General features: G+C 38.6%; 1 protein-coding gene across 2 annotated transcripts in view; it reads left to right on the forward strand.

The window, feature by feature from the left end:
- The window catches only part of MAP4K5 (mitogen-activated protein kinase kinase kinase kinase 5), a 110,303-nt gene that overhangs the window by 38,969 nt on the left and 59,117 nt on the right, over nt 1-12,217 (forward strand). For both annotated transcript variants that reach the window (XM_049767044.1, XM_049767053.1), the window contains exons 2-5: nt 1,774-1,831; nt 10,672-10,762; nt 11,188-11,252; nt 11,791-11,846. In XM_049767044.1, coding sequence (XP_049623001.1) covers nt 1,774-1,831; nt 10,672-10,762; nt 11,188-11,252; nt 11,791-11,846 — 270 coding nt within the window. The remainder of the gene's footprint in view (nt 1-1,773; nt 1,832-10,671; nt 10,763-11,187; nt 11,253-11,790; nt 11,847-12,217) is intronic.

The raw sequence follows: 12,217 nt of genomic DNA on the forward strand, positions 1-12,217 counted from the left end.
GGGAGTGAACCAAATGGCCTTGTACAAGGCACTCTATCTAATGCATGCACTCTCCAGTCTCTTGATTTCTTTGTCTTCTAGTTCATTGTTTACATATAGACATACAGCAGATAGCACAGCTGGTAGGGCATTTGCCTTGCACGGACTGATCTGGTTTGGTCCTCAGCAAGCCATATGGTTCCCTTGAGCCCACCAGGAGTAATTTCTTTTGTTGTTGTTGTTGTTGTTGTTGTTTGGGCCACACCCATTTGATGCTCAGTGGTTACTCCTGGTTAAGTGCTCAGGAATTGCCCCTGGCTTGGGGGAACCATATGGGACGCTGGGGGATCGAACCTCGGTCCTTCTTTGGCTAGTGCTTGCAAGGCAGACACCTTACCTTTAGTGCGACCTCACCGGCCCCAGGAGTAATTTCTGAGTGCAGAACCAAGAGCAACCCCTGAGCACGGTCGAGTGTGACCCAGAATCCCAAAAGAAAACTAAAGAAAGAAATGCAATAAAATTTTTGTATACTGATCATGTAGCCTGTTTCTCATGTTTAATAGAGTCTTGACATATTTCTGTATATATTATCTTGTCATCAACAAATTGTGGAGGTTTACTATTTCTTTCCCATTAAAATCCCTTTGTTCCTCTTTCTTTTTTTTCTTTTCTTTTCTTTTTTTTTTTTTTTTTTTTTGGTTTTTGGTTTTTGGGCCACACCCGGTGGTACTCAGGGGTTACTCCTGGCTGTCTGCTCAGAAATAGCTCCTGGCAGGCACGGGGGACCATATGGGACACCGGGATTCGAACCAACCACCTTTGGTCCTGGTTCAGCTCCTTGCAAGGCAAACGCCACTGTGCTATCTCTCCGGGCCCCATGTTCCTCTTTCTTGTCTAATTGTTCTTGTTAGCAATTCCAACATATCTAATAGTGGTGAGAGTGAACATTCTTGTCCTATACCTGTTTGTGGAAGATTTCCATTTTCTAGAGTTGAATATATTAGATGTAGATTTGTGATATGTGACCTTTATTCTGTTAATTTATGTTGCTGTTCTAAAATTAAATATTAACCAAGTACAAAATAAGACTTCTAGAAAGTATCCCAACATTTTCATTAGTAACTATTTTCTGATAGTTTCAGTGCTGAGGGATTGCACCCTTGGTTGCAGTGCTCATGCTTGTGGTTGTGATGCTCGTATACTTTAGTTGTGTTGCCACAGAAGTAATATACTTTGATGTGGCTATGGAAATCATAGATGACTGTGCCACTGCGATCATTACTCAGCATAGAGGGTGATGTTAAGAATTAATCTTTCAGGGGCCGGAGAGATAGCATGGAGGTAAGGCGTTTGCCTTGCATGCAGGATGGTGGTTCAAATCCCGGCATCTCATGTGGTCTCCTGAGCCTGCCAGGAGTGATTTCTGAGCGTAGAGCCAGGAGTAAGCCCTGAGCACTGCCGGGTGTGACCCAAAAACCAAAAAAAAAAAAAAAAAAACTTTCACCCTCAGTCCTGCAAGGCAGGTTTTCTGACACTTAAACACAGCTATATACATATGCATATCTACATATCTACATATACATATAAACACAACCTATAGAAGCTATTTTTGAGTGGTGGGACTGAAGATGTTTGTGTGCGTTTTCAGGTTTTTTTTGTTAAAGGGAAATGAGTAAAGATTTTATTAATGTTTATGCTTTCTTGAAAATATAATTGTTAATCAGCTAATGAACATAATACCAGGGATGTTTTATATAGTTAACAAACCTTAATTTTTTTTAATTTTTATTTTAGGCACGGAATATACACACAGGAGAGTTGGCTGCAGTAAAAATTATCAAATTGGAGCCTGGTATGTATTGATGCCATCAATTTCCAAACACTTGTTGGTTTAATAGCATTTTGCTTCCCTTCTTTCCCAATGTAGTCTCCCTCTGTTGTTGGGTCAGTAAGCGATATATCTCCAGTGTGATTATATGGAATTCCATTGGGTGTTGATAGTGAGTTTGATGTGATAGCTTTATTGTTAAATTCACATTCTAAAACTGGAAGACACTGTACATGTAAACTTTCTGTCAAGCTTATAGTAAATTATTTGAATTTCAGTTTTAACTTTTATGAGAATTTGATTAGAAAAGTATTCATTGCATCCTAGGGGTAGTCAGTAATTTTTAATTGCCGTCTAAGCAACAAATAACATTAGTTTCAGGTTTGTAGTATAGAGATTAGCTATTGGTACATACTGTGAAATAATTACCACTGACAGCTCTAGTTACCAGATAGTTACTTCGATCGTTTCATCTCGCAATGCCAAACTTCTGTTAGTTTACCTGTTTTGTTTTGTTTTTTGTCTTAAAACTTTTGCTTTACTTATTTGTTTTTTCACCTCCTTTCCTAGGATTCTTTGATTCTGTATTATTTATGGATGTGATACTTCTAATAAAACAATTATTCAGATGTAGGCTTAGCTAAATAAAGTTAGTGCCCATCTCATTTGTTATTATTTCAAGTTAGTTTATATTTTCCATTGATCAATCAGTTTAAAAGAGATTTTTCTATATATTGGCAAGTATTCTCTTTTTGTGTCTAAATATAATTCTAAACCAGCTATCTGTTAAATCAGTGCAAAGAAACACTGAAATATATTGACTTTAATATATCTTTTAAGGCTTAATAAAGTTATCTTCAGATTTTGATGCATAATCAATGGTAAATAAACAAATTATAATTAGTGCATAACAATTAGTGCATAAATAATAAGTGCATAACAATCACAAAATTACAATTAGAAAGTAAAACAAGTTTTTCTTATATTTTAAATATAAATTTTAGCTTCATTTTTATCATTTGTGCTTTAGTTAAGGACTTTGTTACTGATATACATTTATGTAGTTTTCATTTTATTTGAATGTTCGAGTCTTTTTTGTTCTTCACATTTAAAAAGTTTGATTAGATTTTCATGCCAAATTTTATGCAGTATTGTCAGTTTTCAGTAGAACATTAAATAGATGTTTTGCTTCTTTTCGGAACAAACTTAAAAAATATGTGAATGATGTAATATGTCATAAATCTTTCAACATTAAAATAATATACTTCAAATAATTATATATAGCTATTTAAAAATAATTCTTAAATTTACTATTAAAAATCCACTAAAGCCAGTATAATATTACAATACTTCTTTGTGTTGAATAAAAGAATAAATTAGGGGCCAGAGCGGTGGCACAAGTGGTAAGACGTCTGCTTTACGTGCACTAGCCTAGGATGGACAGACTGTAGTTCCATCCACCAGCATCCCATATGGTCCCCCAAGCCAGGAGCGATTTCTGAGTGCATAGCCAGGAGTAACCCCTAAAGGTCATCAGTTGTGGCCCAAAAACCAAACAAAAACAAAAACAGTAAAGTAAATCCCAAACTAATAATTTTATCTTAATTAAAATAGATTAATATTAGATAATAATTCTATCTTCCTAAATTTTATTATATTTTTTGCCCATGGCAATTTAATTGTATTTAATATTTTATTAAAATGATTGGTTTTGAAGTTCATCCTAAGGCTAATAACAACTTTAAAATAATGTGCCCAAGATACGTAGTTCAAGCTGATAAGGTGTTTGCTTTGCACATGGCTGACTTGAGTCATACTCCAATAAGTGTGATCCCTGAGTAAAGAGCCAGGAGTCAGTCCTGAGTGCCAGTGGTGTGCCTTCTTTGAGGAATTATCTTCTTCACACCCTGCCCTTTATTTTTTTGGGTTTTTGGGCCACACCTGGTGACACTCAGGAGTCACTCCTGGCTATGCACTCAGAAATCGTTCCAAGCTTGGGGGATAATATGGGATGCTGGGCATTTGGACCTCCTAGGCTAGTGCGGACAAGGCAGATGCCTTACTGCTTGCACCACCACTCCAGCCCCAACCCCCCATTTTTTACTTTGTTCTTTGTTATTGTTGTTGGGTCACATCTAGCGATGCTTACAGGTTACCCCTGGATCTACATGCAATAATTAACTCTTGGTGGTGCTTGAGAGACGTTATGGAATACAAGGCATCAAACCTGAACTAGCTATGTTCAAGGCAAGCGCTCTATCCACTTACTCTACTATCACTATGGATCCTGGTATTTTTTTTAAATAAATTTTTGTTTTGTTTTTGAGTCATATCTGATGGTGTTCAGGAGTTACTTCTGGCTCTGCATTCAGGAATCACTCCTGGCAGTGCTCAGTGGAACCTGGGCATTGAACCTGGCTTGGCCTCATAAAATGCAAGTGCCTTAACCACTGTACTATCATGCCAACCTCTCTGTTCTATATTTTTATGGTTCTGTGGATTTAACCCAAAGCCTCACACATGAAGGGCAAGTGCTCTACTCTAAGTTACATCCCCAGGTCTTTTACTTATTTGTGATTTTGGGGCCATACCCAGTGGTGCTCTGAGGTTACTCCCGCAGGCTTGGGGAGCCAATTGGCATTCTGAGCATCGTATTTAAATATGTCTTCCAATCCCTGACCATCAGATAACATAAATGACTTCTAAGGTTAAGTTCATTCCAAAGTACTTTATTATTTTTGATGTTTTTGTTTTTGGGTTACACCCGGCAGCGCTCAGGGGTTACTCCTGGCTCTGTGCTCAGAAATCACTCCCGGCAGGCTCGGAGAACCATATGGGATGCCGGGATTTGAACCACCGTCCTTCTGCGTGCAAGGCAAATGCTCTACCTCCATGCTATGTCTCCGGCACTATTTTTGATATTATTATAAGTAGAATTACTTTCTTAATTTCCTTTCTGTTTTTACATTGTGAGTGTATAAATATGTAACAGATTGGAGGTGACGGGAACCATGTGACTTCTGGGGATAAAACCAAGGTTCCTTAATGCAAAACACTTGCACCAGTGTTTTGAGGCATATTCCTGACCTCCATAACTGAAACTTTTGTTTTGGTTTTGTGTTCTGCAGTTTTGTGTCAAATTTTTAGAATTCTTTTTTTTTTTTTTTTTTGTGAACTCTAGGATTTTCTACAAAGAAGAAGATCATGAGATCTACAGAGATAATTTTACATGTTTTGCACTTTGTATGCTCTTGTGTCATGGGTAGTATTTACAAAATACTCAGTGAAAATAGGTTCTGTGGTGGTTGCCCAACATATATGTATGGTGAAAATACTTCTGAATTAATGTAACTAAGGACTGGAAGAAAACATTCAGATGCTAATTTGGGTGTACTTAGATAGAGGATGTTGAGTACTTTTTGCTTATTCTTTTATTTTTTTTATACCATCTGACTTCTAAGATCAGAATATCTGGCCTTTCACATGGCCAACCTGCATTCGATCCTCGGCATCCCACAGGGACCCCCTCCCCCCTACGCCTGCCAAGAGTGATCCATGAGCACAGAGCCAAGAGTAAACTCTGAGCACTGCCAGATGTAGCCCAAAAACCAAAACATAAAAAGCCCTTCCTGACCTCTCATTCATTGAAAATTAATACTCAGTTCCATAAACACTTCTTTTTCTAAGCTTTCATTAATTTTTTTTGTTGGCACATAGCTCCTCCACCTCCTCCTCTTTTATCTCTTCCTCTTTTACTTCCTTCTCTTCCTCCCCCCCAAAAAATCCAGAAGTTATATTAAGCTTTAAAAAGTGATCTACATGATTGATGCACATAAGGAATTAGACAGGTTTTTGTTACTTTCCCATGAAACTTAATAATTAGAAGATTAAAATAGGGGCCCGGAGAGATAGCACAGCGGTGTTTGCCTTGCAAGCAGCCGATCCAGGACCAAAGGTGGTTGGTTTGAATCCCGGTGTCCCATATGGTCCCCCGTGCCTGCCAGGAGCTATTTCTGAGCAGACAGCCAGGAGTAACCCCTGAGCAACGCCGGGTGTGTCCCCCAAAAAAAAAAAAAGAAAAAAGAAAAAAAAAGAAGATTAAAATAGGAATTAAAGTTCAGTAAACATTGTGTTGAATAGTGTTTTTAATAAGTGTAAGGTGGTTTAGTTTTTTCACTATATTCTTCTTTTCATTTTTTAATTTAGACATCTTGATTTACAAAGTTGTTGACAATAGAATTTAGGCTTATAGTGTTCTTTTGCCATTCTATCACCAATGTCTACATCCCTCCACCATTGACTATGGATTCCCTTCCACTCCCCAACCTATTTCCTTGGCAGACACATTTGCAAGGTTAAGAGTTGAATATAGGGGCCGGAGAGATAGCATGGAGGTAGGATGTTTGCCTTGCATGCAGAAGGATGGTGATTCAAATCCTGGCATCCCAGATGGTCTCCTGAGCCTGCCAGGAGTGATTTCTGAGCACAGAGCCAGGAGTAACCCTTGAGCGCTGCTGGGTGTGGACCCCCCCCAAAAGAAAGAATTGAGTATAATTCTTAACAGAGATTCTTAATATTATATCAGAGATTCCAAAACTTGTGATACTGGCTTTAAGCACATAGTTTTCTTTGTAATTATAGCACTTATCCTTGTTTTTCTCATAAAAAAAATCTAACAAGATTAAGAGAGAACAGTATTAAGCACATTCTTAACACTATATATAATTGATATTCATCACAGTATTTATATTATATTACATGTGCCCTAGTTCTATCAAAACTCTAACATACTAACAATTGAAATATATAAACAAGTGGAAATAATTTAGTAAGTTGATATTTGGTGAAATTATTGGAGGATTGCCTTGTAATATATAAATATTAAATATTATATTTTATATTAAATATTACATATTAGCTATACTCAAGAACTTTTTTTGCCACGGTGCTCACGGTTCATTCTTTGTGGTATATGGAGTGGAGAGGAGGCCATGTCTAGTGCTGGGGATGAAATCTGGGCCTTTTGTAATAAAAGCATACTCTCTAGCCCCTTATATCTTTCTCTGACCCCATAATATATTTTTGTGGGAATTCATTAAGATATGCTGACTTGGGACCAGAGCGATAGCGGTAGGGCATTTGTCTTGCACATGGCTGACCCAGGATGGACCTCGATTCTATCCCTGGTGTCCCATATGGTCCCCGAAGCCAGGAGTGATTTCTGAGCACGTAGCCAGGAGTAACCCCTGATCATCACTGAGTGTGGCCCAAAAACCAAAAAATAAATAAATAAATAAAAGATATGCTGGCTTTCTGAGAGTTTAGTAGAGTATTTTTCTGATAGACTTTTTTTTAAAAAACAGTCACATTAATGGAACAAAATTTTCTGAGTTTAACAATTGAAATAAGTTTTGAGCCCTGGAAATAGGATGCTTAGGTTCTTAACAGGATCCACTACTTAATAATTTGAATGCTTTAAGTAGGCTACTAAGAAATAAAATAGTTCTGTCAGGGAAAGGAGATTGGATGAAAATCACCTGTACAACATTTTGTGTGTGTGGTAGGGCCTCTCAAGTGATATGTTGTTGTTGTCGTGGTTATTGTTCAGGCATGCAGGGGTGAATACCTAGTGAGACCTGACTGTTGAGCTGACATTTTATTAGTAGGGCCCAAGGATGTTATGCTACTCTGCTTCTTAGGTGCCAGGGCCCAGTAGGGCCACCCTGATAGTGCTCAGGTCCCTCCCAAGTCAAACCCAGTGATAATCAGGAGTCCATATGGTATTGGTGACTGAACCTTGGTATGACACATTCTGATCGTGCACTGTAACTTCAGTACTATCTCCTGAACCCACTCATACAACTTTTAAAAATAAGCATTCTCTATCTCCACTAAGTTCAACCTCAAAACTTCTTCCTTTTTCAGTATCCTTTTAGTTACAACCTTGATCTAGATCATTTCTTTTAGTTTTTTTTTTTATTCTTATGTTTGCTTCTTGATCTAGATCATTTCAACTCTTAGCATGAATTAACTTAGTGCTCTCCCTGCCTTTGCCATGTTATCTCTTCCTAGCCTAGCCTCCTTCTCCTTGTGCTTTATGCTGAGTATATTCAATAGCAGTAACTCTATAGCAGTCTTTCTGAAACTAAGATAAAATCTTCAACTCAGTTTTTTAAAAAACTTTCTGGTACTTCTTGTTCTGCTCTGCAAAAAATTTCAGGTCATTGGCTGAAAATTAATGATCTCTAATCTCATCTTTACCAGCCTTTTGGTTCAATTAGAAACTGTCCTTCTGTTTTCTCATAGGCTAACCAAACTCTTGCTTTTTTTTTGGGGGGGGGGGGACACCCAGTGGTGCTCAGGGGTTACTCCTGGCTCTGTATTCAGAAATCTCTCTTGCAGATTCCACATGGGATGCTGGGATTGAACCTGGATCCATCCCGGGTAGGCAGCATGCAAAGTAAACGCACTACTGCTGTGCTATCACTCTGGCTCCTATACTCTTGATTTTAAGGTTTCATATTTGCTGTTCTTCAAGCTTAGAATTCTGTTCTACTGGATACTTGTTTGACCTCACTAAATTTGTCTGTTTTCTCAAATATTTTTTTATCCAAAAGCCCTTCTTGTGGCCAGAGGTAGCACAGCAGGTAGAGTGCTTGCCTTTCACATGGCCAACCAACCTGGATTCGATCCTTGGCATCCCATAGGGCCACCCCCCACCCCTGTGCACCTGCCAGGAGTGATCCATGAGCACAGAGCCAAGAGTAAACTCTGAGCACTGCTGGTCGTAGCCCAAAAACCAAAACATAAAAAGCCCTTCCTGACCTCTCAATCTTTGAAGATTAATACTCAGTTCCATAAACACTTTCTCTTCTAAGCTTTGATTAATTTTTCTTCTTGACACATAGCTCCGCCTCTTCCTCCTCTTTTTCCTCTTCCTCTTCCACTTCCTTCTCTTCTTCCTCCTCTTCTTTCCTCCCCTTTCCCTCTTCTTGCCTCCTCCCCATCTCATTCTTCTTTCTTCTTCAGGGGGGATTCCTGAGTGCAGAGCCAGGAGTAGTCCCTAAGCACTGCTGGGTGTGGCCTAAAAAAATAAAAACAAACCAAAAAAACCCCACATAGCTAATTATGTTTTTTTAGCTATTTAGATGACTACTCATATTTTTCTTAGATATAGTTCTAACAGCACCAAAACCCTTAACAGGTTTCAGGGTCTCTTTCTGTGCATGAGATGACTTTTAGAAGAACTTCAAGGTGAGACTAATTGCTTAAGTTAAGAGGGCATGAACTTCCATGCACTCCTACTCCATCCCTCTTCCCTCATCTTCCTGTGGGTGAAGAGTTCAGTCAATAATGCCCAGTGAGTTAATCAGTCATTCCCACATAAAGTAGCTACCTGCATAAAAAAAGACTCGAGGAGGCACAGAGGTTGAACCCAGGGAGATTTTTGTAAGCTCTGTGCCTTTCCCCATACATCACATCTCTACCATTTGGTTATTCCTTTGTAATAAATCAATGGTCTGAGGAGTAATATGTTTTCTGAATTTTGTGAACCATTCTAACAAGTTACTCTTACTTGAGATAGAGTCCTGAAGCCTGATTTGTAGCTAGTCAGCAGAGCAAGATTAAAATCAGAAATAGGAGGAGAACTTGTCTCTGGCTTGTATAGTCATCAAAGGCTAATTTTTGAGGTTTCCCTTTGCCATATATATTTTCCTACTATGACTTTAAGTTAGACCCTATCTTGTATTCCACTGACTGGTTTATTGTAGTATTTCCCCTTCGATTGCCGTTGTTGGTCACACACATGCTTGACTGAGCTTCGCACATCTGGCTCTTGTGTTCACAGATTCATCTCAGGTGCTTGCCAGGGATGCAAAATGCAGTATGGTTCTTGCACATATTCTGGTTTCAGTTTCACTGTCTGGGGAGCGAGGGTGTTCCTGCAGTTTTCACATGCTCGCTAAGGATCATGCTCTTGATCAGATTTCTGGTGTCCCTTTTTGGTAGGTGAGTGGGGTTTGGGCCACACCCAGTGGTGCTTAGAGATTTTTTTTCTGACTCTTTGCTTAGGGGTCTTTCCTGGTTGTGCTTAAGATCAAACTGGGATTGGCTTTGTGTAAGGCAAACACCTTAACAACTGTACTCTCTGGCAAGTTGTACATTTTTTAAGAGATCATCGAAGCAGTACTTAAAGGGAGTTCCAGGGTTTGATCCCCAGCACTAGATGGCTTCCTTGAGCATTGTGGTTCTTGAGCATTGCCAAACTTAATTAGCACCAGATCAGTAATCTCAAGTTCTGAATTGCTAGAACCACACCGCCACCATGTATCATTGGAAATGGTTCCCACTTCCCCCTCCTTACCCCAACCATAAGCAGATTGAGAGGCAGCAACATAGAGGCCAAGGTAGGGATAATTCTTTTTTTTTTTTTTTTTTGGTGTTTTGGGCCACACCCATTTGATGCTCAGGGGTTACTCCTGGCTAAGTGCTCAGAAATTGCCCCTGGCTTGGGGGGACCATATGGGACTGCGGGGAATCGAACCGTGGTCCTTCCTTGGCCAGCACTTGCAAGGCAGACACCTTACCTCTAGTGCCACCTCGCTGGCCCCAGGGGTAATTCTTGATGAGGTAGAATGTTGGCCCAGCATGTTGGAGATTTCTGGTTTCTATCTTCAGCATAGCATAGCTGCTGTGCAATTGAGAACTGCAGGGAGCGGCCTGCTACCCAGCTACCTCTGACTGTTGCCAGATGTGGCCCCTGACGTAGTTACCTCTAGAAAAGTGTTTCTTTCTGATTAACTCCAGAAATCGAGATCCGGAGTACAATGTGGTGATCGAGTTGCTTTTATTATGTTTTTCAGGAGATGATTTTTCTTTGATTCAACAAGAAATCTTTATGGTGAAAGAATGTAAACACTGCAATATTGTTGCCTACTTTGGGAGCTATCTCAGGTAAAAAAAAAAAAAAGGCTTTTGCCATCTTGATATTTGATGTTCTCACTTCTTTTTATAAGAACTGTTAAGTGTATCCATTTTTAATTGCCTAAAGTTTCAGATTTTCTTATTGTCTTGCCAGGATATTAATAACAATACCTTTATTTACAGGGTTATATAATACCTGGTAATCTTTATGGAATATTACAATGACAAGAGTTTTAGTTCATAAAGTTGATCATATGCTAAATCGTTTACTCTGATAGGAGGAAAACTGAACATATACACTTTTTTATATGTTGATTGGAGACAAGCAGGGCAATTTTCTATTATATAATATAGTCCGTCCTAAACTTAGGTATATAGAAAAATGAAAACTTTCAGAGTATATCAGTTATTGAGGAAATTTTAGCTAATATAATCCTCTTTCTCTTTTATTTTAGCCGGGAAAAACTGTGGATTTGTATGGAATATTGTGGTGGTGGATCGCTTCAAGATATTTACCATGGTATTGTTAATTTAACTTTACATTTCAAAGGTCTTTGACTTTTAAATATTTATTATTTGATTGTCCTAGTAACAGGGAATATTAATATTTGATTTACAGCTTCAAAGTCTTTTACTCCACACTACTGGTACATTGTATAAAAGAAGTTCAGATTTCATTTTTTTATTGGTTATTCAGTTAAATATCCTGCAGCCTGTACTGAGAAATCCCAAGAGTACTTGGTGCAATCCCAATTTTACCCTATTTTGGGTGAGGAGGGAGCTTCATAGACAGTGCCCTGGCAATCGAGGGTCCCCACCCACCATGCATACAGTTTTAAATCTCTACCCTTTTTTTTTTTTTGCCCATTTATGAACTAGTACATACTTATAAGAAGTCATTCAATGATATAGTTAGAAGGTTTTTTAAATAGAGCATCTATTTTTTAGGCTGACTTTTTAATGGAAACATTTTAATCTTGTATGTCAGATATTTAATGATAGGCATTATAATCTTGTATGTCAAATATTTAATGATAGTTTTTCTTTCTTTTTTCTAGTTACTGGGCCATTATCTGAATTGCAAATAGCTTATGTGTGCAGAGAAACTTTGCAGGTACTTCCATTATCTATATAGTTGAAAAGGCAATTTCAGGAGCTGGAGAGATAGTGGTCATCACATTGCATGTAGTCAGCACAGGTTTAATCCTTGACACCCCTATTATGGTCCTTGAGCCCTCCCAGGAGTGATTCCTGAGTGCAGAGTCAGGAGTAGTGCTGAGTGTGGCCCCAAAACAACTTTTAAAAGAAAGGAAAAAGGGGCAGAGATTACTAGAAGGGGGTTGTACCTGAATAGGTGCTACCTGATAAAGTACATACTTTCCTAAAGGTACAAATAAACTGAAAGTTTTTAAAAGGCCAGGGACGTAACTCAGTAGAAGAGTACTTGCCTTGCAAGTCTGACTCTAGGATTGGATCCTTAGCACT

The sequence above is a fragment of the Suncus etruscus genome, chromosome 2, assembly GCF_024139225.1.
Source record: "Suncus etruscus isolate mSunEtr1 chromosome 2, mSunEtr1.pri.cur, whole genome shotgun sequence".
Classification (NCBI taxonomy): Eukaryota; Metazoa; Chordata; class Mammalia; order Eulipotyphla; family Soricidae; genus Suncus; species Suncus etruscus.